Source organism: Saccopteryx leptura, chromosome 2 (genome assembly GCF_036850995.1).
Source record: "Saccopteryx leptura isolate mSacLep1 chromosome 2, mSacLep1_pri_phased_curated, whole genome shotgun sequence".
In the NCBI taxonomy this organism is placed as follows: Eukaryota; Metazoa; Chordata; class Mammalia; order Chiroptera; family Emballonuridae; genus Saccopteryx; species Saccopteryx leptura.
This window is the reverse complement of record NC_089504.1, coordinates 216120405-216146707: the sequence shown is the minus strand read 5'-3', so window position 1 is coordinate 216146707 and position 26303 is coordinate 216120405. Positions and strand designations below refer to the sequence as shown.

The window sequence follows — 26303 nt, the reverse complement described above, 5'->3', positions numbered from 1 at the left end:
TTCAGCGCCAAAATAGCCAGGAATCCCTGTCTTCCTTCTCTGCTGCCTGCCTGGTCTCTCGGGTCTCCTTCACGCACAGTTCTCACTGGGAGCCCCTGCCAGTACCTGGCTGGGCTGGAAAGAGGAGAGGGGAGTGTATGAGTGAGCAGAGTGGATTATGTGCAGATTGGGGTGTTGTGAGTGTGGCCTGGCTTTCTAAGTCTGGGTAGAAGCCGTGTTGCCCCCGGATTCAATTTTGCACCTCCCCCTGCCAGGTTGCAAGGTGTTTCCCTTCCCATCATCCTGTGAGGCTCTTTGAGTTAGCATTCCCTGGAGAGCCAGCTCCTGTGCCCTTGGAGGGAGCATGTCGGGTGTACAAGCCGAGTAGGCATTCAGGAGGACCTCCAGTGCTGGGGAGGATGGCTCTTGGAGGTCAGGTCCACTGCCCTAAGCCAGGGAAGCCTTGAACTTGGACCCAGTTGGTCTGGGTGGATGTCATTGCCCCAGGAGACCTCCTACAGCCTGCAGTTCTGCACACAAACACCAGCCAGGCTGGCCTCGCAGCACAATGATTGAGGGCCCATACACATATGGGCCCAACTCTGCCTTGGACCTGTGTGCAGAGTTGGTGTGTATTTTGCGTCAGTTGGTTGCTTTGTGACAGGAGCAGGATGGTCTGCAGATGAGAAGAGCATCATGATATCCTGTGTGTTTTCATAGAGACCACTCTGGTTTCAGAATCCAGCCATGCACTTCCAGCCTCTGCCAGCGGGGGACATAGAGCAGGGGGCCTGGATGGTGAGCAGGGAGGGGTCTTTGGCCCCCACCCTGGTAGATTGCAAACAGCAGCTCTGCTTCTGGTGTGTGTGTCTTTAGTGTATAAGTCTTTCTCTGTCCGGTGATGGGAACCAGGCTCTTCAGTCTGTGGCACTGCACAGGCATGGGGGCCCTGCATGTGTCCCATTCCTTCTGCCTCAGCATCACCAATCACTACTGTTGGCTCCCCCCCCCCCCCCCCCCCCCCGTGGAGGCTGGGGGCTCACAGTTCTCACAGTGCTTGTGTCTTCTGGATGCCTACAGTTTATTCTCCATGCAAAATGTTTCTGGTTTAAGTGATTAAAAAAATGTCTTACAAACCACATTCCTGCCTTTCATTAGAAGTTTGACCTCACAACGCAATGTACTCATTCTGTTTGTAAGACAGAAATCAATGAGTAACTTTAGGTCTGACTTAGAGACTATATTAAAACTATATTAATGGGAGGCACTTCTAGAATTTTTTTAAATGCTGGCAGAGTAACCAGGTATTTTAAAGCTTTCCCACTGTCCAAGCCAAGCACAGCCCTATGCTCAAGTGAGGCTTCCCGCCCACCTCTGACCCCTGCTTCAGAGTGGGAGGAAAGCTTCAGAGTGGTCTCGGTGAATGAAGCCCCCAACCTGCAGCCACCCACCCTAGTCCATGTCACGATGGGCAAGTTCCTATCTTTGTGTGACGGGAAGCCATTCTATAGGAGATGCCTTCAGACTCCTTCTCAAACCATGGGTCACTCACCCTGCCTGGGACTTTTTGTCCTGCAAGTTGGCTAGAGATCGAGAGCCAGCCCTTTCCAGTGGACGACCCTGAGCCCATGCTATAACCCCTTGTCTTGGTGTTGGGAGGTGTAGATGTTAATATTTGAGGAACTGGAAAGGAATTCTTAATCTCCTTGAAGGCAGGGTGGTGTTTTGAATGCTTTTAACGCTATAGCTATGTATCTTCTAAGTTAGAATTTTAGTTGGCAATTTCAGTCAATGATTGCAAAACTGGACCAACAGGAGGACTGAGGAGCTGAGCTGGAGCCCAGCTGATGCTGTCCTGGTCCTTCCTGGAAAGGAGCTTGGATTATGGAGGCGTCTCAGGGGCTGTAATGCAGCCTGGGAACAAAGCACAGCCTCCTGGGTCCTGGCTGTGAGGGGGACGATCTCTGTGAGATTCTGGCAATGGTTCATTAGCCCGTGGTGGCCAGTCCTTCCCACTGTGAGTTTGTAAATGTAAAGCTCCGGTCAGCATTATAGAGGCCTGTCTGTGCGTGCTACTCTCCATAAATAAATATTTTCATGGTGGTTGCGGTGTAGCCTGAGGATTTCTTTTCCCCACAGTATTTCTGTATGTTAATCATCTGTGCTGTACCTACACCACATTAACCAAGCCATGGCCATTGCTGTCCCTTACATACACCTTGCCCTGCCCTGCCCTGCCCTGCCCTGCTCCTGTGGTTCAGGTCCCTCTCCGCCTGGCCTGCTCTGGTCTCTATCCTGGGGGCTGCCCTGCATGTCCCAGACAACAGGCTCCCAGACAACAGACTCCCAGCCCTCAAGGTTCCTGCATGACCTTCCCAGGGATCAGAGGAAGGTGGGGCTCCCCCCTTTCTTGGCCCATCCCTGGGCTCTGGTCATTGATCAGATGTTACTGCCCCTTCTGGTCTCCAAATCCTTCAGACCTGGGTGGTGACAGCTCTGGTCCTACACACCCAGCAGGTAGGTACTATACACCTTCCCACACCTTTGCAGATAAACCCTCAGATCACCCACAGGTAAGACAGGCTCTATAAGAAAGGCAAGAAGAGGGCGGCAGGACATGGGATCTGCTTTGTGTACCAAGCACCTCTGACTCCACCTCACAAATACACTCTGACCTCCCTGTGCTGCTTAGTTAGCTGTTCCTGCCTGGACAGGTTAAGATTTATGGCCCGTGACTCAGGAGTATGGTGGGTCCTTTTATCACTGTCCTCCTGATGCTGGGGAAATATACTGCTCACAAAAATTAGGGGATATTTTATCGCTTCATATTCATTTTGAAATATCCCTTAATTTTTGTGAGCAGTATAGATGACACTGACTAAGGTCGGTGGATAATGGGGAAAGCTCAGGCCCGGGAACTAGGACCGCCCACAACCAAGTGCACCAAAAGAAACTCCCCAGGAGCCCTTTGGAAAACAGCCACTGTCTGCCAGCCAGTGAGATTTCACCACGTCATATTAGCTCGACCAACCTAGGGACCCTTTAAATATCCCCCACGGGTCACTCCTTGCGACTTCCCTGGCCTCCATCTTTCCACAGGACAGGGAACCTCGCAGGGCGGGATGCGCTCTGTACTCAATAAAGCCTTTTACTATTCCACACTTTGTGGCTCTGATCCCTTCCTCCTTTCTCAGTGGGGAAAAATACCTTACACTGACCAGTGACTGGAGGAATACTTGGTAAAGGGACCATTTGAAAGCATGCAGAAAGGGACGGGGTGGACAGCATCCCCAGGGGACATGGAGGGGTGAAATTACCCATTTAGCATGAAGTGCTAACTGGCAGGCCAATTACCAGGATCAAAAAAAAAAAAAAAAAAAAAAAATCCTTAGAAGGGAGGGCATTGTCCCAAGATAGTCCCTGCAGCAGGTGGCTGGGTAACAAAGGGCGAGGACATCCCCACGGGTCAGGGAACAGGGCAGGCAGAGGAGAGAGGCTGGGCCTGGTGGGCAGGTGGAAGAGCTGCCAGCATTTATCCCCCAGACCCTCTCCTAAAGGTGCCCCAAACTAGCTCTGGTTTACTGTCCTGTGCTGTTTTTATTGAGGTGAAATTCACTCGATACACACCTAACCATTTGAAAGTGCACAGCCCAGCACCATTTAGTATATCACAGCCTGTGTATCTGCCACCTCCCTGGTTTCACAAATGTCTCATCACCCCATGAGCATAACCTGCACCCCTGAGGCAGTCATCCTTTAAAATGGCAGTGAGAGCTGCCTCCATGGGGGCTCCCTGCCTGCAGGGCATGGGCTGTTGACCCTGCTTAGCAACCCGCATGCTCCCCTCTGTGGGAGACTACAAGCAGACAGAGTCCTTGCAGTTCAGATCTGTGGGGGACAGAGGTGTGGGGGACTGGCAGTAAGCTGACAGGGTTCTTGCTGCCCACCCCCCACCTCACTTGCTTGATTAGGTTGCTAAAGGCTAAGCTCCTCCCCACAACCTCAGATGTTTAAGTTGGTAAAGGCAATTTACATCCCCTTCCTTCCTCACAGCTCCCTGTTAGCTGTGATGCTGATGGTTTCTGCTCTTCCCATCCCCCATGTCTCTCGAAGAGACTGGAAGCAGTTTTCTCTTTACCCTTTGTTTTGTGAAGTTAAGACGTTATACAGGGTGAGGGGTTTTCTGCACTTGGGAGAAATCTTTTTTTGCCTCAGAAATGTGACTTTGTATCTGAGCTCTTTGTTTTTTTTTTTTTTAAAGATTTTATTTATTCATTATAGAGAGGGGAGAGAGAGAGAGAAGGGGGGAGGAGCAGAAAGCATCAACTCCCATATGTGCCTTGACCAGGCAAGCCCAGGGTTTTGAACCAGCAACCTCAGCGTTTCTAGGTTGACACTTTATCCACTGTGCTACCACAGGTCAGGCTGAGCTCTTTGTTTTTAAATGACTTGCTTTACAATAAAAAAAAGCTCTTGGGAGTACTGGCGCTTTTGGTAGGGTATCAGCCCCCTGAAGACCTCTAGATTCCATTCTTTTTCTTTGTATTTATTTTCTAATCCTCTGCCATTCCCACTCGAGACCCACAAAATTCAAAATTACGAGTTGCGCTGGCTCATGACACTCCCCCTGCCTATTGCTGGAAGTCCCCAGGTGGGAACTGTAGTAGGTCTTCACCTCAGTGCAGAATTGCTTGACTCTTTGGCAGGACTAAGAACATGTTATGAAAGTGTTTTATTCTTACAGTTCATGGAGAGACTAGTATACACACAGCTCATTATTCAAGGATTCCTTATTCCCTGTCAAGGCTCTGCGTGCTCACCGTTCTGCCCTCCAGTGCTCTTTATGACCTCACGACCCAGACAGCCTGACACTGGCACAAAATGCCACACACCGCAGGGAAGCCATGTGAAGTTCAGGAATGTTAGACCGTTAACCCTCAGGAACACATTTTCTACCTTGACCCTGAGTCACCCAGAAATTTCACCAAACGCTCATTACTCTTACGTTTGAGGCACTCTTTTTAATTCTATTTCATATGTACAGGCCAAATCAGCCAGTGGATTGACTGCACTGATGGGCATGACCGCTACTGAAAACGAAAGCATTGTTAAAACAGATGGGCTGTTGCCCAGTGCTCAGGCTTTGAGCACACGCAGCTCAGCTCAGTGGATGAGCTAGACAGCCTTCCAGGCGGTACTCAGGGCAACTGCACAGCTGGGTTGCACACTACCCGCAGTGACACTGCATCTGTGTATTGCTATGGAAATGTAAAATGTGACTGTATCTGAGCACATCTTAAACCATTATCCCACAGCTGAGCTAATGGTCTAGAATCGGGTCTACTCAAATCCAGGACATGGAGTCTAGGAAACAGTGGACAGCCGTAGTTGGAACAGACCCCTGGAATTCTGGTTCTGCTACCCACTTGCTGTGACCTGGGCAACCTCGCTGTGCCCCTCCTCAGGTAGAAGGGGTCTCCAGCCAGCTCAGGCCAGTATGTGTCTGTCAAAGAACTTTGTGAACATGTCTGGATATTTCCATAGGGTGATTATGGTTTCACATGAAAAAGAAATCCAAAGCAAAGGAAGAAATTTGCAAAGATTTAAAAATATATGTATTAAGAGATAATTTAAGCAATTTAATTAAGATTATTGATTGGGAGGAAATCACACTATTAAGGTCAGGGACACCAGATTAGTGCAGAATAGCCCCTCCATTGAAAGTGGCACAGCGCAGAGATGTTAATTTATGACTCCAGACACATAGTCACAGAGGACAGAGAACCACGTGGGCAGCGGATTCGGTTCAATATCCAGACCTAGAAATAGGACAGCTCATCATGCTTGGCCTTGTTGGTCTGATAGTCGTGCAAGGCCAGGGGCTTGTTTTCGTGTGGGAGACTTTTATACACTCGAATGTGTATGAAGTCATCATCTGCAACTTGAACCTGCAAAGGAGAGTTGAGTCAGGAATCAGTGATGCCTCTAACCCCAAGTCCCTGTGCTCAACTGGACTGTGTGACAAAGGCCCAGGGTGTGGAGGCCATGTCCTCTCAGGGCATCAGCAGCTAGGCTGATAACATTCCCATCTTCTTCCCTCAGACAGAGCAGATGCACATCACCCCAGCCAGCACCCTCAGCACCCCACACTCACTCCATCAGAGTCCTTAGTTGCCCAAAAAGCTCTGTCTCTCTCCCCCGTGGAGGTCTGCGTGTGTGCATACACCTCATTTTAGAGGGAATAAATCCCTTGAAGCTGGGGGCTGCCAAAGGATTCCCTTGAAGCACCCCTGTCCTGGCACCTACAAGCCCCCGCCACCCATGTCTGCAGGAGCACCCCATGAGGCTGGCACTCCACCTTGATGAAGTAGTTAGTCCCCGCAACTATCTGGCTCTTAAACTCCACAGCCTTAAACATTGTGTAGTTCTTGTTTTCCTTTGCCTCCAGCTGGGGCTTCACCTAGGGCACAGGAGAGAAGGGATCTCTCAGTGGCTTCCTTCCTGAAAGAGTAACTGACAAACACAAGAGCTTCTACATCACATTAAATGTTACATACTGACTTCTAAGTCCCACCCTTTTTCCTTGCCATGTCACGGAGGAGACGTGTTAAACTGTTAGGGCTGCCTGACCAGGCGGTGGTGCAGTGGATAGAGCATTGAACTGGGATGCAGAGGACCCAGGTTCGAGACCCCGAGGTTGCCAGCTTAAGCGTGGGCTCATCTGGTTTGAGCAAAAAGCTTACCAGCTTGGACCCAAGGTCGCTGGCTCCAGCAAGGGGTTACTCAGTCTGCTGAAGGCCCCCGGTCAAGGCACATATGAGAAAGCAATCAATGAACAACTAAGGTGTCGCAATACGCAACAATGATTGATGGTTCTCATCTCTCTCCATTCCTGTCTGTCCCTGTCTATCCCTCTCTGACTCTCTCTCTGTCTCTGTAAAAAAACCAAACAAACAAAAAAACAAAACAAAACTGTTAGGGCTAATGATAAAGGATGGCAAACAATTCCTTAATTCCACCCAAGTTCCAAAGATATGATTGCAGTATCTCACTTGCCCTTTCTTTTCTAGGTGGGAGAGGTTTTTATATTTTCATCATTATGACACTGCATGCAAGTTTATACCATTTTTTCTTTCCTTCCTTCCTTCCTCCCTTCCTCCCTCCCTCCCTCATCTCTCCCTCCCTTCCTTCCCTCCTTTCTTCCCTCCTTCCCTTCTTCCCTCCCTTTCTTAGAGACAGGAAGGAAGGGAAAGAGGGAGAAGTATGATCTCATAGTTACTTCAGTTTAGTTGTTCATTGATTGCTTCTCGTATGAACCTTGACAAGGGGGGAGCTTAGCCGAGTCAGTGACCCCTTGCTCAAGCAGCAACCTTGGAATCATGTCAATGGCCTTGTGCACACACTGGCAACCTCAGGGTTTTGAACTGGGGACCACAGCAGACCAGGTCAACGCTCCATCCATCGCACCACCACTGGTCAGGCATATACCCTGTTTTCATTTTTTACTTAACATGCAAGCAGTTCATTTGAATGACCGAATATAATTTTTAATGAGTTTTAAAATTAAAACCTTAAAACAGTTTAAAATTTTAAACTAAAGTTAGTTTTAATATTAGTTTTACTCTTCCATCTCATAGATATGCCTTAATTCTCTAACTTTCCCTATTGGGCACTCAGACTGTTCTTAAGTTTTCCTGTAACAGATCAGGCAGCAGAGAAAGTGCTTGGCAGGTAAAGGGTGCTTTCCTGCATTTTCAGATGACTTCCTGAGGATGTTGTACCTCTGGGCAGAGGCTGATCCTGATCCTAAGTCTCAAACAGGAATCATACTTTTGTTTTATTTTTTATTTATTTATTTATTTGTATTTTTCTGAAGTTGGAAACGGGGAGGCAGTCAGACAGACTCCTGCATGGGCCCGACCGAGATCCACCCAGCACGCCCACCAGGGGGCGATGCTCTGCCCATCTGGGGTGTCGCTCTGTTGTGACCAGAGCCATTCTAGGGCCTGAGGCAGAGGCCATGGAGCCATCCTCAGCGCCCAGGCCAACTTTTGATCCAATGGAGCCTTGGCTATGGGAGGGGAAGAGAGAGACAGAGAGGAAGGAGAGGGGGAGGGGTGGAGAAGCAGATGGGCGCTTCTCCTGTGTGCCCTGGCCGGGAATCGAACCCGGGACTTCTGCACGCCAGGCCGACGCTCTACCACTGAGCCAACCGGCCAGGGCCCCAGTAATCATACTTTTGGTTCAGTCCCATCGCCCAGGCTCATGGCCTCTTATAACTGAGTATCTTTATGGAGGAAGGAGAGGGCAGATTTGTTTTTAATTTTTTTTATTTAAAATATAATTTAGCCCTGGCCGGTTGGCTCAGTGGTAGAGCGTCGGCCTGGCGTGCAGGAGTCCCGGGTTCGATTCCCGGCCAGGGCACACAGGAGAAGCGCCCATCTGCTTCTCCACCCCTCCCCCTCTCCTTCCTCTCTGTCTCTCTCTTCCCCTCCCGCAGCTGAGGCTCCACTGGAGCAAAGTTGGCCCGGGTGCTGAGGATGGCTCTGTGGCCTCTGCCTCAGGCACTAGAATGGCTCTGGTTGCAACAGAGTGATGCCCCAGATGGGCAGAGCATCGCCCCCTGGTGGGTGTGCTGGGTGGATCCCAGTCGGGCGCATGTGGGAGTCTGACTGCCTCCCTGTTTCCAACTTCAGAAAAATACAAAAAAAATTAAAATAGGCCCTGGCCGGTTGGCTCAGTGGTAGAGCGTCGGCCTGGCGTGCAGAAGTCCCGGGTTCGATTCCCGGCCAGGGCACACAGGAGAAGCGCCCATCTGCTTCTCCACCCCTCCCCCTCTCCTTCCTCTCTGTCTCTCTCTTCCCCTCCCGCAGCGAGGCTCCATTGGAGCAAAGATGGCCCGGGCGCTGGGGATGGCTCCTTGGCCTCTGCCCCAGGCGCTAGAGTGGCTCTGGTCGCGACAGAGCGATGCCCTGGATGGGCAGAGCATAGCCCCCTGGTGGGCAGAGTGTCGCCCCCTGGTGGGCGTGTCGGGTGGATCCCGGTCGGGAGTCTGTCTGACTGTCTCTCCCCGTTTCCAGCTTCAGAAAAATACAAAAAAAAAAAAAATAAATAAAATAAAATAAAAAAATAAAATGTAATATAATTTAGTTTCAAAGTCTCTGGCTGCTACCTAGATTAATTGGTAGACATTGGAGCATTTTGACTTTGGCTAGAGTGATTAGACTAATTACAGAGTGTTAGAGGATTTTAGTTAAAGCAACTGCAGGATGCAGGTTAGCTGCTGGGAGCCAAGGGGGGATCACCCGTATTACGTGCAAGTGAGTCACTGTGACCTCCCTTTGCCTCCAGGGAGGGGCCCTCCCCAGATAAGAATGAAGAGGAGGATGGAGTCAGGGCACCTAAGGACAAGAGGGAGAGTCAGTAAGGGAGAAGGCAGGCCCATCCCACCACTCCTCTGCCCTCTCCATGCAGCAAGCAGGTTCTCACTGTGGGCCTAGGTGTGTCTGAATGCTTACCTGCAGCGTCCTTGTTCCTGCAAGGTGCTGTGCTTGGATAAGCCCAAGGGAGTAAGTGATGCCCACAACAAACCCACCCAGGAGTCTGGGAAGGAATTGTCTCCCTCTTGGCCTGCTTCAGGAGTGGAGGCAGGAAAGCCCTAGCCATTTGCAAGGAATGGTGAGAAAACCCAAATGTAGGTTAGTGGGACTGGGAATGTGGCAGTCGCCGAGGCCAGGCCAGGCTACTGCCTGTGGTGACAGTTCATTTATATTGCTGTTGACCAGGAGAAAGAACGGGCGGGGTTAGAGCACAGAAGGCTCAGATGCTTAGGAAACTGCCAGCTACCAGCCTTCTGGGGACCAGGCAGGGCAGGGGCTGGGGAAAAACAGATGGACTCTCCTCAAGGAGGCTGAGACAGACTTTGGGACTGGGCCATCCTCTGGCCAGGCTCCCCTCTCTGACTTTTATTCTCCTCACCTGCAGCTTGCAGTGCTTGGGGAGGAGTCAGTATAAATGGCCACAAGACAGTGTCCCTGCCTCTGTCCTCTGAGTCACCAGCCAATGGCCCACCCTCAAGAACTGGACCTCCCAGAAGCAATGGTGACTGCTCTCTTGTCACTTTCAAGTGACCAACACCAAGTTAAAGAGCCCCAAGACAGAGCAGCTCTTCTCTCCTGAATGAACTTATGCGCATTCAAAGGTCACGTAACAAGTGAGGAATTTCTTAGGCCTGGAAAACCAGGAACAGCTAGGAGCAGCTGAGGTCTGTGAGTAATGTGGGGAGGCACCAGGAACCTCCAAGCTGGTTCACCATGCAGTCCTTACGAATTCCTCATTTTCAAAGTCTCATGGGACTGACTCACTAGCCTTTACTATGGTCAGATGGTCTTCTAAACCAGTGGTTTTCAACCACTGGTTTGTGGACCAGTGCCGGTCTGCCAGAAATTATAGATCTTCATTTAACATCAGGCTGGGTAACTCCTTCGCAAACCAGCACAAAATTTCTAAACCACCTGAGCAAAGGTTTTGAAATTTCAAAACCATCGGGCTGGGAAGCAGCAGGGGAGGAGACTTAGAGGAGAGAGAGGTTTGTTTTACATTTCACCTGCTGACTCAAACCCCAAGCTGGTCACCCCGCAATGCAGTCCCTACAAATTCCTCATTTTCCAAGTCTCGTGGGACTGACTCACCACCCTTTACTATGGTTGAATGGTCTTCTAAACCAGTGGTTTTCAACCACAGGTCCACCACCTTCCCCAGAACCCTCCGTGAAGGTACCTTAGTGATGCCGACTTGGCAGACGAGGAAACAGAGGCACAGGAGTCAAGTGCTGTAAACTGTCTGAACCAGATTCTGTCTCCCAGCCTGTCTCCGTTTTCTTTTCTTTCTTTCTTTTTTTTTTTTTTTTTTTTTTTTTTTTTTTGTATTTTTCTGAAGCTGGAAACGGGGAGAGACAGTCCGACAGACTCCCGCATGCGCTGGACCGGGATCCACCCAGCACGCCCACCAGGGGGCGACGCTCTGCCCACCAGGGGGCGATGCTCTGCCCATCCGGGGGTTGCTCTGTTGCGACCAGAGCCACTCCAGCGCCTGGGGCAGAGGCCAAGGAGCCATCCCCAGCGCACCCGGGCCATCTTTGCTCCAATGGAGCCTCACTGCGGGAGGGGAAGAGAGAGACAAAGAGGAAGGAGAGGGGGAGGGGTGGAGAAGCAGATGGGCGCTTCTCCTGTGTGCCCTGGCCGGGAATCGAACCTGGGACTCCTGCACGCCAGGCCGACGCTCTACCACTGAGCCAACCGGCCAGGGCCTCCGTTTTCTTTTAAAAAATGTTTATTTGCCCTGGGCAGGTATCTCAGTTGGTTAGAGCACCATCCTGATACACCAAGGTTGCAGTTAGATCCCACATCAGGGCACATACAAGAAGCAACCAATTAAAGCATAAATAAATGGAACAAAAAGCGATGTTTCCCTCTCTTTCTCTGCCTCTAAAAGTCAATTTAAAATAAATAAAAATAAAAACCATTTATTTGCAGAAAATTTCAAACTTATACAAGGAGAACCAGAATAAGAATATAAATTTAGGACCCCGGCATTCCCTTCCCCTGGTTCACATAAGGTTAACTTCCACCCCACCTGCTCTATTTTTTGTTCACTGATTTCCGCCCCCCCCAACCGCCGAGGACAAGCAAACAAGCCCTTCCTACTGAGCGCCCCTGGGCGCAGTCCCCGGAAGCCGAGGCCCTTCGGTCGCAGTCCCAGACCGACTCCCTAGCCGCGTTGGAAGTGCTCTCATTTCACCCCCGATCTCCGCGTTGTGGCGAGTGCTGCCCCTCCGCGGAGAGGGCCGGACCCCACCCAAGCTCGGGAGGACTCGGCCCGCCTACCTGGTCAGCGATGGCCTGGACGTCGGCCGTGGCGGGCTGGGTGGTGGTACTCCCGCCGCACATCCTCCCCATACCGCTCATGGTGGAGCAGTGGACACGGAAGAGCAGTGGACACGGAAGAGCAGCGGACACGGAAGAGCAGCAGACTACCAGTGTGGTGACAATTGAAGACAGTCCTCCACCTTAAGTTCGTGAGGTCACGTGGCGCGAGGCGGAACCACAAGGGAGCGGAGAATGGGGTGGGGTGGAGGGCGCTGTCGGGTGGGAGGGTTGGGCCGGGGCGCGAGAGGCGTAGGAGTGGGAATAGGGGTCGAGTGGGGTGAGAAGAGGAGAGATGTGTGAGGGGTGGGCGCACTGCACGACCTGGGACCCACGCCGAGGGCACCGCCTAGGGACCAAGGGCGGTGTGCTGTAGTGCTTGTCCCCTCCCACTCGTAGTTTGGTGTCTATCTTCCCCGCCGCGGAGTCACCAGCTGGGGAGGGTGGGGTGGAGGGCTAGAGATCTGGGTTTTGTCCGGCTCTGGGGTTTGTCCGGCGCGCGCGTGTGTCTACAGGGCGGGTGGAAGGGGTGGTGGTTGTCGTCGTGAGGAGTGTGAAGCCCTGGAGGTGTGCATGGGTTGAAGGGGAACAGGATACAGAATGCCACTCCTAAAATGCCACTTTCTCGCACGTGGATTATTTTGAGCAGAAAGCAGTCAAGACCCAGCCATTGGGGTGAGGGGACTTTTCACGTCTACCTTGATTGCCTAAGGAGCCTGGTCCGCGAAGAGAGCAAAGCAGAGCTTTTTCTTTTTAAATCTTGAAACTGATATGCATAGCAGAGCAGATATCTGATTACCAAACATCTGCTTTTCTCATCTTCCTGTGATTTGCCCTACTCGCCTTTGAAACTGCAGACTCATATCCCAGTCCTTAGCTCTGGATGGCTGTAGACCTCAGCTGCCCTGGCTGCCTTTGGATGTCATATTTCTATAGCGCTCAATATGTATGAAATTAGTTTAGTTTTTCTTTTAAGGTGTTTTTTTTTTTTAAGATTTTATTTATTTATTATAGAGAAGAGAGAGAGAGAGAAGGGGGGGGGGGAGGAGCAGGAAGCATCAACTCCCATATGTGCCTTGACCAGGCAAGCCCAGGGTTTTGAACCGGCAACCTCAGCATTTCCAGGTTGACGCTTTATCCACTGCACCACCACAGGTCAGGCTTCAATATGTATGAAATTAAATTTGTTTTTCTCCTGTTAGTCTGTCCTATGTCAAGTAAATTATTAGACCAGAAAAAGAACCTAGAAGGGAAAAGAAGAACATTTTTTTCCTCTATAGGGACCTGTAGGAGACAGTGGAAGTAGGCTGTGCATGGGTGGGCATGGCCTTGCAGGGGACAGTCAGTGTTGGGCCCCATGAAAGGTAGGCCTGGGTTCTGCAGAGGAGATAAGGGTCACCCCATGGGTAGGCATGGACATGAGCCCTGAAGAAGCCCTTGGGTGGCCCTGGTCCCATACAGGGCCAGATACCAGGTGGGAGGGACCAAGAGATGAGTGGGAGCTGAACCTGACAGCCATGGAGGGCAGTAAGGAGAGAAGTCTATGCCCAGTGTGCACCAGGAGTAGCCAGAGGCAGGGGCTGCCAGGGCATCCTGGAGTTCAGGCTCAGGCACTGCCTGACCTCACTACTGAGTACATTGGACCACCTTACACTCCTCATCTGCAAAACCTAGCCCAGCACCCCCTTTGTGCCAGCTGCTCTAGATGTTACCAGCATGCAACCAGGGACATAGTAAAGTGCTGACATGGGTGAACAGAGGAGGCACAAAAGGAGTTCAGTCATGAGGTGACTCCCAAGGCCTCAGGCTGGGGTGGGAGTGACCCAGCTGCATCTCCTTCTCCAGACACTGTGCCTCTTTCACCACTGGGTGCTGACTGCAGGTGCAAGCCCAGCCTTGCCTTCTAGGGGCCCAGTGCAGAGCCCCAGTAGGAGTGGCTTATAAGCAGGTATGTGGGAGAGGCAAGCCTTTCTGGTACCTTCCAGGGAAAAGCCTGGTCTGTAACTTCAGGGAAGGGTGGGAGGCTGGGTGTGGTTGAGCCCTGGAGGAGGGGAAGAAGAGATTCCCTTACAATTCACTTATAATTGAATGAGTTCATGTGTGACCAGTAAAGGGGCTACAAAGCAGACCTGAAAAGCAAGCTCTGGGAGCTACATGGTGGGCCTGACAAGCCCAGTGACCAAAAGTAACCACACAGGAGATCTGATCATAAATTCCAGTGCAGAGCCCCAGTGGGAGTGGCTTGTAAGCAGGTTGTGGTAGGTACTCACATCCCAGGCCTATAGGTTCCTTAGTAAAAGGTCAGTCTTTACCTTCCCCAAGCCCTGTCTATTGTTCTTATGCATCTAGAATAACATACCTTTGAAAAGTCAGAGTAATTTTCTTTTCCAGGTCCCTTGGAATCATAACCACACTGGCACTGGTGGATGCCTGGAAACCCCTCACTGTTACCTTGTTGCCCACATACCATCTCTACCTACTGTAAATGTTGAATGTTAACTAACCTGTACTCACCAAAGTAAAAGAAGCATATGTTTTTCCGTTTTGCTCCCTGGTAGTTGACATCTCACAATGTGGTCACGACTCCTTGCTGGGGAGTTAAGTGTGGCCTGTGTGACTCCACCTGGAGAGAATTCTGGAAGCTTCCTCCTGGTGTCCCCTGGACTCTCTTCACATGTCTTTTCCCTGTGCTGATTTTGTTTTGTATCCTTTGCCATAATAAATCAGAACCCTGCATCCTCCTAGTCTACCAGATCAACATGCCTCCACTTGGGGTTCCCTGACTTGTGTCTTTTTACAGAAAAAATCTGCTGAGTTACTTATATATAAACATAAACACTACATTGTCACACTTAAGAAAATAAACAATTATTCTGCATTATCATCTAGCATCTAGTGTATATGCAAGCTTTCCTAATTGTCCCCAAAATGACTTATATAGCTTTTTCTTTGAACAGATATCCAATCAATATTTGTATATCTCCTTTATATAGGCATTCATTCACTCCTTCGCCCATGGCATTAACTCTGGGAAAACATCGGAACAGTTGTTTTGCTAACTGTCCTAGACCAGGATGGTGATTGTCCCCTGTGTACAGTGAGTGCACTGTCTTCCTCTATGTCCTGAAAGCTGGGGTGCAGACTTGAAGGCTGGATGAGGGTCAGCCTAGACTGCCCACAGGTGATGCTGCTTCACTAGAGGGGACGCACACCAGCGGTGGCAAGCTATTTGGGGCAGGGACTGATACTCCTGCAAACCCTGTCCCCCACCACCTTTCTTTGGCCCTTGTGCCATTTTCTGATGACTTTTGCCTGAATCAAAGATTCACTGGGGTGCGCGCAGGGTTTTCTCCAATTCTACCATTCCTCCTGCCTGTGTTCGCTGGCATTCTTTGGAAAGAAAAGCCTTCTGTCATCAACTGAGTTAAACTACAGCCCCCCCACGTCCCCAATGAAGGGCACACGCTTAGTGACTGACCTCCCTTTAATTACAACTGTCTAGTGCTGTCACTGCGGGTTCAGGCCGCTGTGCTCGATGGCGAGCGGTCGGGGCAAGGCCGGCGCGGGCGCATGTGGTCACGCAGCGCGCCGGCGCGGTCGTGTGACGTCACACCACGCGCCCAGGCAAAGGTTAGTGGAACGGTCGCTGGTGCATGAGGCTTAGTGACGGTCGGCATGGTTTCGCGAGTGCAGCTCCCCCCTGAGATCCAGCTGGCGCAACGCCTGGCAGGGAACGAGCAGGTGACCCGGGACCGGGCGATGAGGAAGCTCCGGAAATACATCGTCGCTAGGACTCAGCGGGCTGCAGGTTGGCGCATGGGTGGCGGAGTGTGGGGGGCAGACTCGGGGGCTGGTCCTGGCGCTGCGCAGCGGGGATCTCCGAACTGCGTGGAACCTCCACGTGGCCCGGCGGGTCTACGGGCGGCACTTCCCACTGGCCTCGCGGCATTTGTCACTGTGTAATTTTCATTGAGTAATTATTGGATTGTGTTTGAGTTTCACTGTCGTTAGTGTACGCTCCGCGAGGGCAGAGTATGCATGTTACTTAGTCTCTCTCTTTTTTTTTTAAAGAATTCCTGCTACAATTTTCTTTTTATTTATTTATTTTTTATTTATTCATTTTTAGAGAGGAGAGGGAGAGACAGAGAGAGACAGAGAGAGAGAGGAGAGATAGAGAGAGAGAAGGGGGGGGAGGAGCTGGAAGCATCAACTCCCATATGTGCCTTGACCAGGCAAGCCCAGGGTTTCGAACCGGCGACCTCAGCATTTCCAGGTCGACGCTTTATCCACTGCGCCACCACAGGTCAGGCTATTTAGTCTCTTGTTACAGTGGTTCTCAAAGTGTGGTACCTTCAGCATCACCTGGACATTTGTTAGAAATGCAAATTCTTGGTCTCCTCCCAATCTTGCTGAATCAGATACTGGCAGTATGGCCAGCAACATCTATGTTAAGAAGCTCTCCAGATGACTCCAGTGCAAATGCTCAAGTCATAGAACCACTGCTCATTAAACACAGTGCCAGACACAGGAACTAAGTAATTTGAGTGATTTTATATATATATATTGCTTTCTTACTAACCTGATGACAACTTTTTCTTTTGAGTTTGAAGGGTCACACTGAAAAGTTTACAAAGCCCAAGGGTAGTGCTAGATTAATTATCACCAACAGATTCACCTGTGTAGTTAGCCACCACCCAGCATAGGAAATGGCGACTCAATTTTGAATCTCCATAATGGAGTACGGTGCCTGATACTTGTAGATTCTCAGATTTTATTTTATTTTATTTTTTATTTTTTTTTTTTTCTGAAGCTGGAAACGGTGAGAGACAGGCAGACAGACTCCCGCATGCGCCCGACCGGGATCCACCCGGCACGCCCACCAGGGGCGAGGCTCTACCCCTCCGGGTCGTCGCTCTGCTGCGACCAGAGCCACTCTAGCGCCTGGGGCAGAGGCCAAGGAGCCATCCCCAGCGCCCGGGCCATCTTTGCTCCAATGGAGCCTTGGCTGCGGGAGGGGAAGAGAGAGACAGAGAGGAAGGAGGGTGGGGGGGGGGTGGAGAAGCAAATGGGCGCTTCTCCTATGTGCCCTGGCCGGGAATCGAACCCGGGTCCCCCCCCGCACACCAGGCCGACGTTCTACCGCCGAGCCAACCGGCCAGGGCCCTCAGATTTTATTGAAAGAATGAAATGGCAGTTACCTGGGGGAGTTCCTGCAGCCACAGGTCTAGTGGGTTCTGAGTTAGGATGGCTTGAGAGGGGAGGGCCAGCTACTTTTGCAGTCATAGAACTTGTTCTAGTTCAGGCAGTCACATTTCTCTAGCTTCGCTCCTGGTACTGAAAGATTGGGGTTCACTTAGTCTGAGTGTTGCTGTTTTTCGTGCAGGTAGTTTCACTCATGACGAGCTGCTGAAGGTATGGAAAGGACTGTTTTATTGCATGTGGATGCAGGACAAGCCGCTTCTCCAGGTGAGTGTATGGGAAGTCAGAAGAATCTGGAGCTGCAGTGTCAGTAGGAGTACAGATGAGTGTATGGTTGACTTTGGGCAAAGTTTTACAGCTTTGATACTTTTTTATTTTAATGACCGGGAGCTAGGGCCTTTGGGTACACTGGGTCTTATTCTTGCTGAGTTGAGCACTGTAGCCACACAGTGAAAGTCATTCATTGCATGGGTGAGGCCTGGATCTGTCCTGTGTAAGAAACTGACTGAACCCTAAAGTAATAGTAACCAAGGGAGAGGGTCCAAGTCTTCTAGATATAGCTTTCTCCCACTGCTATTTTAAGTTGCCTTTTTTTTTTTAATGCTTTTTTAATTTTTTTAAATTATTTTTATTTTTTTTAATTTTTTTTACAGGGATAGAGAGAGAGTCAGTTAGAGGGATAGATAGGGACAGACAGACAGGAACGGAGAGAGATAAGAAGCATCAATCATCAGTTTTTCGTTGCGACACCGCAGTTGTTCACCGATTGCTTTCTCATACGTTCCATGACCGCGGGCCTTCAGCAGACTGAGTAACCCCCTTGCTCAAGCCAGGAACCTTGGGTCCAAGCTGGTGAGCTTTTGCTCAAGCCAGATGAGCCCGCGCTCAAGCTGGTAACCCCGGGGTCTCGAACCTGGGTCCTTCCGCATCCCAGTCTGACACTCTATCCACTGTGCCACTGTCTGGTCAGGCTGTCTTTCTTTTTCTTTTTTTTTTTTTTTTGAAAGAAAGCTTGATTCTTTTAGAGCAGTTTTTTTTTTTTTAATTGATTTTAGAGGGAAAGAGGAAGGGGGGAGAGACAGGAACATTGATATGTTTCTGTATGTGCCCTGGCCAGCATCGAACTGGCTACTTCTGTACTTCCAGACAATGCTCTAACCAACTGAGCTATCCAGCCCAGGCTAGAGCAGTTTTAATTCATGGCAAATTGAGAGGAAGGTACACAGATTTCCCACCCCACCCCCACCCCTGCCAGATGCACAGCTGCCTCTGTTATCAACTTTTCCCACCAGATACATTTATTACAATTGATGAGCCAACAATGACACATCATCACTCAGAGTCCATAGTTTACCTGTGGGATCACCTCCTGGTGTTATATGATCTGTGGATTTGGACAAATGTAAAATGATGTGTATCTATTGTTATGATATTTTACTGAGCAGCTTCACTGCCCTAAAATGCTAGCCTTTTTAGAACAGTGTTTTTAAGAGTGTGAGTTGTTACTCTTCTTCAAGATCCCCTGGGTGATGGGGGTAATACTTAAAAAGCAGATTCACATGCTGTATTCCATGCCTACTGAACTAGAGTATCAGGGGCTCTGGAATTATCTATGTAACTAGTATACTAAATGGTACTTGGCCAGTGACAGGCAGGCAGTGAGTAATTTATAGGGGTCTAGTTGGCTCCCTCGTTCTGCTGGTCAGGTGACTGCATGCCTTGAGACTCCCTGCTCTGTCCTGCCTTCTCTTGTTCCTTCCTTTGACAGTCAACCACTGTTGCTTGAGGCTCAGCCTTGATCATGAGGGTGGTTACTGCCCTTATTGCAAGGCTCTGCTGGCCCTGACTGTAGGGGCAGCCTTTTACTGCAAACCTCATGCACACTGGGCTTAAGAAGCCAGTGGAAACTGGTTCTTGTAATAAGTGGGCAGTTGAGTGTGTTTGTCTTTTTGTTGTTGCTTGTTGTAAGGCCACATTTCTTCAGAGGCTGAGGGAGTTTTTTTACTATTTCTTGCACAGGAGGAACTAGGAAAGACCATTTCCCAGCTCATTCATGCTTTTCAAACCACAGAGGCACGTGAGTATCCTTACCCTTTGTAGGGCCAGAATCGCTGAATCAGTTAGCTACCAGGTACAGAAAGCTTGGGTTTTAAGATCTAGAGCAAGAGAGAAGTCTCCATTGTAGCTGGTGTCTGCTGGTGCTTATGTATGAAAAGCTTCAACATGTATAACCCTAAAATACACTCAGCACAAGAGTCTAAAGCAGGGGTCCCCAAACTTTTTACACAGGGGCCAGTTCACTGTCCCTTAGACCGTTGGAGGGCTGGACTATAAAAAAAACTATGAACAAATCCCTATGCACACTGCACATATCTTATTTTAAAGTAAAAAAACAAAATGGGAACAAATATAATATTTAAAATAAAGAACAAGTAAATTTAAATCAACAAACTAACCAGTATTTCAGTGGGAACTATGCTCCTCTTACCACCAATGAAAGAGGTACCCCTTCCGGAAGTGTGGCGGGGGTCGGATAAATGGCCTCAGGGGGCCGCATGCAGCCTGCAGGCTGTAGTTTGGGGACCCTTGGTCTAAAGGGCTAATATCTTACATTATAAAACTAAAGTGACAAGCTAGTATGGTGTTACCAAGCTGCTTGACTGGATCTCACCTAATAGGTGTGAAGTTCCGCAGTGTGCTTTTCTACCTTTCCTTTCTGCTCTGACCAAATGAGTAATGTATTTTCCTGTGTATAAGACGCTCCCGTGTATAAGACACACCTTAATTTTGGGGCCCGAAATTTGAAAAAAATGTATTACATGAAGTTATTGAACTCAAGTTTTATTCATCATAAAATTCATACAACTCCTCATCACCGTCAAAACTCCCATCCATTAGCTTGTCCTCATCTACAATATAAGACGCCTGCAGTTCTAAGACCCTAAATTTTTCCAAAAATGGTGCATCTTATACGTGAGTATATTCGTTTCTCAACCCTGCTGTCTGCCCACTGGAGTCATTTGGGAATGTTTGTAAATCTTCATATCCAGACCTTGATCTGCTTAAGTAGAGCTCTGAGGGTGGTGTCTAAGCACTAGCATTTTCAGCCTCCCCACACTGTCCTGAGGGTACCCATGGCCAGGCAGCATCACTGGCATAGGCACTAGTTTGGTTGCTCCGCTGGCCACCATGAAAGCTGGAACGTCCACTAGTGGGCGGGAGGAACCAGGTTGACCAGCACTGCAAAAGTGGGCGGTTTTTATAAAAAGGTTTGCAATCATGGCACTAGGACCATTGCTGGTGGGTTTAGTTCAGTTAGACTTAAGTTGGCAAAGGATCAAAATTGGCTTGGGCATGGTGGTGGTCCACAAATAGTCATAGAAACTACCTTTTCAACTTGGGAGAGTATGAGTTGGGGTAATTAGTGGGGAAATCTACCTTCTGTACTTTTTACCTTCTCAGAGCCTGCGGAGTCTGGGCTCAGCCAAGGGCAAAGTAGAGTATTCACCTAGTGACACTTGATTGAGTTAGTGAATGTCAACCCATCCATTACTGAACCACCTGACCAGCTGTTGCTGTTGGAGAAGCCTGTAATGGGAGATAAGAGGTGCCTCGTGCCCTGAGGTCAAGATGTGGGCAGGGTTGGTTTCTCCTGAGGCCTCTCTCCTTGGCTTGTAGACATAGTCTTCTACCTGTGTCCTCAGATGGTTGTCCCTCCATGTCTGTATGTGTCCTGCTCTCATCTTATAAGGATAGCAGTCAGATTGGATGAGCACTCACACCAGTGACCTTATTTTATCTTAACTACCTCTTTAAAGACTGCATGTTCAAATAAAGTCGTATTCCTATATATGGGGGATAGGGCTTCTACATATGAGTCTGAGGGCCAAGCTTAGCCCCTAGCACTCTGGCATAGCTATTATCAGTAGGGTTTTGTACTTGAATGGTTAGTGAGCTGTGGGGCAAATAGTGTGGTCAGGCATGGGGGTCAGGCAGGGCCTCAGCCCCAGCCAAGGGGAGGCCGAGAACCTGGGGAGAAAGTGGCTTGAGCAGCCTACTTTTTTTGCCGGTGCCTTTGCTTGCTCTTCCTGCCTGTTTTAGAGAATGTGGTTGATGATCAGGGGTCTAGGGGCTCAGCTTTTCTTTGCTAGGATCCTCATAGCCCCATTTCTCAGCCAGAATCATGACACACCCTCACAGCTCAGTGAACTCGGACTGGCAACCTTAGAGGGTGGTTGGCACGTGACATCCTGACCAGGTTCCTTCATATTCCATCACCTTACTTTCCAAAGTGGCTTCTGTGTTCCTCCATGATTCTCTTCTGGCCTTTTTTCCTCCTCCAGAACACCTGTTCCTTCAAACCTTCTGGCAGACCATGAATCGCGAGTGGATGGGCATAGACAGACTGCGCCTGGATAAGTTCTATATGGTGAGGAAATTGCCTGTGCCCCTCTGCTGGGTCCCTGGCAGTGCTGGCGGTGGCAGGTGCAGGGGGGAGTGTTGGGGGTGCGGCACAGAGTGGTCTGGCCTCTGAGCCTCTCATCCCAACAGGGCAGAAGTGAAGGCTTCTGGGCAATGCGGCCAGCTTGACAACTGTGACCCATAGCCCAGTGGGTTGTTTGGGGAGCCTAGGTCTTGTTTGGGGTACACTTGACTAGGATTGTGCAATATTTGTTCGATCTCTAAGGGTTGGCAAGCGGGCAAAGATTTTAGTCCTTCAGACACTGCACAGACTTTCAGTTCCGAGGAGGAGGGTTACCACTGCCCTCCTGGGGAGAATCGTGCTGAAGCCCATGAACACCAGCAGAGCTGTGTGGAGCTCATGTCCTAGATAGAGGCCCTCGGGGCCACTCGGGGTGCCAGCACCTGAACATGGCTTCTTCCTGATGAGGACAGTAATGTAACCGTATGCAGAATCCCGTTTTTCCTCCTTCCAACACTGCATTCCTGTAAATTTAGGTTACTGGATTGCCCTCAGAGATATCCCCCCACCCCCGTGTTGTGCTCTGTAGTGTTGTTACTGCCATGTTGTTCACTGGGACTTGGGGCAGTCTCCAGATGAAGGGACAGTGTTGCTGTCTGAGAGCAGGTGACCCAGTGGACACACTGTACAGGGCAGTGGTCAGGCCTCACTGAGGATGGGTCCCCTCAGGGCTGCAGTAATTAGTGATTCTGTCACTCACATCAGCTTAGACTTGGACCAGGGTTATGTGACACTGCACATCAGATATCAGCGTGGACCAGCTGGCAGGCCAGGCAGCAGGCTGAGGAGGGGAAGAAAATGGGCACTAAGGCAATGGCAGAGGAGCAGGGCCAGGCTTTGTGCTTTTACAGAATACAGTTTTCTAGGGCAGAGCAGCTCTTACGTGAGTCAGCATACATACACACACTGGGCCCATAGGTAGGATAGATTCTGTTGCTTTTTGAAGCCTGTTTCCCAGGTCCCCCCATATGACCATGTCTAGCAGCATGGCTCCCATAAAGGCTGACCCTTTTACAGCACTGCAGGCAGGGAATGATGTAGGTCAAGTCTCTACTGTCAGGGACTGGCATCTGGGCTGCCAGATGTGCTCTGTACTGTCCCCTTGCCTTTGATCATGACTGGACCCTCTGCGGGCATGTTGGGTTAATATGTGTGGAAGCTAGGAAAACTAGGCTAGAAATGCTGTAGCCATTGTACTAGGGAAGTGGGGGTTGTGGGACAGGCACTGGGGATTGATTTAAATCAGGCTTCCCCAAACTACGGCCCGCGGGCCACATGCGGCCCCCTGAGGCCATTTATCCGGCCCCCCACCACACTTCCAGAAGGGGCACCTCTTTCATTGGTGGTCAGTGAGAGGAGCACTGTATGTGGTGGCCCTCCAATGGTCTGAGGGACAGTGAACTGGTCCCCTGTGTAAAAAGTTTGGGGACCCCTGATTAAATGATGAGGCTTAGGGAGAGAGTTTACTGCACGGAGAGCAGAGAGAAAGTAAACCTTTTACTCTGTTGGGGGGAGAAGCTGTCTCAGTTGTCAGACCTGGTTTTGTGGGGCCTCTGCCTCTTCTGAGGGAGCCTGTGCTTCATTCTAGTTTTTGCTTCTGAAACAGGGACCAGTTCATCTTAGCTGTTGTTCATACTGCAGTTGCTACCCAGCTGTCCTCTGTGAGCTTGACTTCCTGGTGCTCTTGGAAAGCTGGGGCATCTCAGCCCCGGGCAGCAATGCAGTCTTGGAGCCCAGGGTCCTGAGGGCTGGTGTCCTGTCTTGCTAAAGCTCTGGGGGACCTGCTTGTGTTTGGGGCACAAAGGTGACCATGGGATTCTCTAGGGATGTCTGGGCTGTGCAACCTTCATGGGGTCTCCTTTTGTGCCACAGCTCATGCGGATGGTCCTGAACGAGTCCTTGGTGGCCCTGAAAATGCAGGGATGGGAAGAAAGGTCAGTACCCAGAGCATGCCCCAAATCTGACAAGCCCAGTTCGTGTCACCAGGGGATTAAGTTCACATGTCCTCTTTTAATTTATTTTGTGTAGAGAGATGTCAGCCTTAACATTAAGGAGTGACCCACTGGTACTTAAAATGAAGGTGTTTTTAAAATTATTGTTTGCATATTCATGGAAATGTTTGTTTCCGACCTCGATGGTACGTTCTGTGAATTAGAATTGAGTTCTCACATAATATATATTGTGAGTTAGTGTGTTTAGCTTTGTTCTCAGCAGTCATTGCTCCCAGTTTTAGAAATATTTAATTCATCCAGGCTTTTCATGTTTTCTTAAAGATTTTATTTACTGATTTTATTTTACTTATTTATTTTTATTTTTCTGAAGTGAGAAGCGGGGAGGTAGAGAGACAGACTCCTGCATGGGCCCGACCAGGATCCACCCAGCATGCCCACCAGGGGCTTTGTTCTGTTGCAACTAGAGCCATTCTAGCACCTGAGGTGGAGGCCGTGGAGCCATCCGCCATCCTCAGCACCCGGGCCAATTTTGCTCCAGTGAAGTCTTGGCTGCCGGAGGAGAAGAAAGAGATAAAGGAGAGGGGGAAGGGTGGCAAAGCAGATGGGCGCTTCTCCTGTGTGCCCTGGCTGGCAGTCGAACCCAGTACATCCACACGCCGGGCCGACACTCTCCCTCTGAGCCAACCTGCCAGGGCCTTTACTGATTTTAGAGAGAGGAGAGAGAGAAAGAAAGGATATGGGGAGCAGGAAGCATCAACTTATTGTGGTTGCTTCTTATATGTGCCTTGACTGGGCAGGCCAGGGTTTTGAACCAGTGACCTCAGCATTCCAGAGTGACGCTTTATCCACCACCACAGGTAAGGCCAGACTTCTTACTTTTGACAGTGGTGCTTGTGGTGGGGTAATTTGTGTCCCCGTAATCTACAAGGGCCTGCATTTCTCCTGGTACAAGCAGAGCAGCTCTGTTGCAGTGGGGCAGGGGTAGTGCTCTGCTGGGTCTTAACTCCTCCCCCACTTCCCCCTAGAGCAGCGGTTCTCAACCTGTATTGTATAATAAATATGTATTTTCCGATGGCTTTAGGCGACCCCTGTGGTTTGGTCGTTCGACCCCCACCGGGGTCGCGACCCACAGGTTGAAAACCGCTGCCCTAGAGAGCTCTGGGACCAAGCAAGGGACTAAGAAGGGCTCTTTTGAAGCCCTGCATCCAAGTGAGCAGGTTTCTAAACCTTTGGGGAGGGGAAAAACTGAGTTTGACCACACAAAGTCGTTTCTGAATATTTACATTTAAATTTTTTTTAAATTAATTTAAAATTTGGTTTCTTTATAATTTTCTGATTTTGAGAGTGATACATGTTCAGTATAAAAAAATCGGAAAATTTAGCTGACCTGTAGTGGGACAGTGCATAAAAGGGTCGATCTAGAATGCTGAGGTCACCAATTTAAAACCCCAGGCTTATCTGGTCAAGTCACGTACAAGAAGCAACTGTGTGCCCTTCCTCCCTCTCTCCCTCTCTCTTCTCTCCCCCTCTCTCTCTTCCTCTCCCCTTCTCTCTCCCTCTCTCTTCCCCTCTCTCTCTCCCCCCTTTCTTCCCCTCTCCCTCTCTTCCTCTCTTTCTTTCTCTCTCTTCTCCCTCTCTCTTCCCTTCTCCCTCTCTCCCTCTCCCTCTCTCTTCCCCTCTCTTTTCTTTTCTCTCCCTCCTTTCTCCTTCTCTTCCTCTCTCTCCCCTCTCCATCTCTCTCTTCTCTCCCCTCTCCCTCTCTCTTCCCCTCCCTTCTCTTCTCTCTCCTCTCTCACTCCTCTCCCCTTCTCTTCCTCTCTCCCCCTCCTCTCCCTCTCTTCCTCTCTCTTTCCCTCTCTTCTCCCTCTCTCTTCCTCTCTCCCTCTCTCTTCCTTTTTCTCTCCCTCCTTTCTCCTTCTTTCCTTCTCTCTCCCCTCTCCATCTCTCTCTTCTCTCCCTCTCTCCCCTCTCCCTCTCTCTTCCCCTCCCTTCCCTTCTCTCTCCTTCTCTCTCACTCCTCTCCCCCTCTCTCTCCTCTCCATCTCTCTTCCCCTCCCTTCCCTTCTCTCTCCTTCTCTCTCCCTCCTCTCCCCTTCTCTTCTTCTCTCTCCTCTCTCTCTCTCTCTCCCCCTCTCCCTCTCTCTTCCCCTTCTCCCTTCTCTCTTCCCCTCCCTTCCCTTCTCTCTCCTCTCCCCTCCTTTCCCCTTCTCTCCCTCTCTCTCCCTCTCTCTTCCTCTCTCTCCCTCCTCTCCCTCTCTTCCCCCTCTCCCTTTTTCTCTTCTCCCTCTTCTCTTCCTCTCCCCCTCTCTCTTCCTCTCCCTCTCCCCTTCTCTTTCTCTTTCTCTCTCCCCAATCTCCCCTTACATCTCTCGAAAATCAATAAAATCGTTAAAGAAATAATAACTCAGAAAATTTATGAAACATTAGACATTAATTTGAACTCCAACAGATAATATTTAAGATGTTGCATGCGGTATGAAAGTGGTATCATATGAAACAAGACATTTGCCGACTGCTATTTTGTTGACTGCAACAGAAATATCACATATCTGTGTTCTACTGAATGGTTGTTTTTGGGAGAGGAAGCAAGGGTTGCAGGGCTTAGAGACAATGTATTTTGATTTGATTGATTTATAATTACAAAGTGTACATTAAAGAACTCTATTTCAAGTACCTGGATACAGCCTGACCTGTGGTGGCACAGTGGATGATAAAGTGTCAACGTGGAACACTGAGGTCGCCGGTTCGAAACTCTTGCACTTTCCT

General features: G+C 49.9%; 2 protein-coding genes across 5 annotated transcripts in view; one reads left to right on the top strand and one right to left on the bottom strand.

Moving 5' to 3' along the window:
• Positions 1–5568: 5568 nt before the first annotated feature.
• CSTB (cystatin B) lies at positions 5569–11988 on the bottom strand. The gene is made up of 3 exons (XM_066370069.1): positions 11865–11988; positions 6338–6439; positions 5569–5927 (listed from the first exon to the last, which is right to left on the bottom strand). Exons 1-3 carry the CDS (start codon positions 11943–11945, stop codon positions 5799–5801), a joined length of 312 nt encoding a protein of 103 aa, XP_066226166.1. The 5' UTR covers positions 11946–11988; the 3' UTR covers positions 5569–5798.
• RRP1 (ribosomal RNA processing 1) overlaps positions 11906–26303 on the top strand; it is a 31046-nt gene continuing 16648 nt past the window's right edge. The window contains exons 1-5 of one of the 4 annotated variants that reach the window (XM_066370067.1): positions 11906–12051; positions 17287–17369; positions 19122–19179; positions 21446–21531; positions 23458–23519. In XM_066370067.1, coding sequence (XP_066226164.1) covers positions 17340–17369; positions 19122–19179; positions 21446–21531; positions 23458–23519 — 236 coding nt within the window. In that variant the 5' untranslated portion in view covers positions 11906–12051; positions 17287–17339. Of the gene's footprint in view, positions 12061–15503; positions 15712–15838; positions 15863–17286; positions 17370–19121; positions 19180–21445; positions 21532–23457; positions 23520–26303 lie in introns of those variants that run through there. The other 3 variants (XM_066370066.1, XM_066370065.1, XM_066370068.1) reach the window with 3 other exon arrangements.

Bases quoted from the DNA above. Each gene is read 5' to 3' on its own strand.
- CSTB (XM_066370069.1), bottom strand. From the start codon at position 11,945: ATGAGCGGTATGGGGAGGATGTGCGGCGGGAGTACCACCACCCAGCCC. The intron at 6,440-11,864 runs GTAGGCGGGCCG...CCTGTGCCCTAG, and splicing joins TCCAGGCCATCGCTGACCAG to GTGAAGCCCCAGCTGGAGGC. The intron at 5,928-6,337 runs GTGGAGTGCCAG...TCTCCTTTGCAG, and splicing joins GGACTAACTACTTCATCAAG to GTTCAAGTTGCAGATGATGA.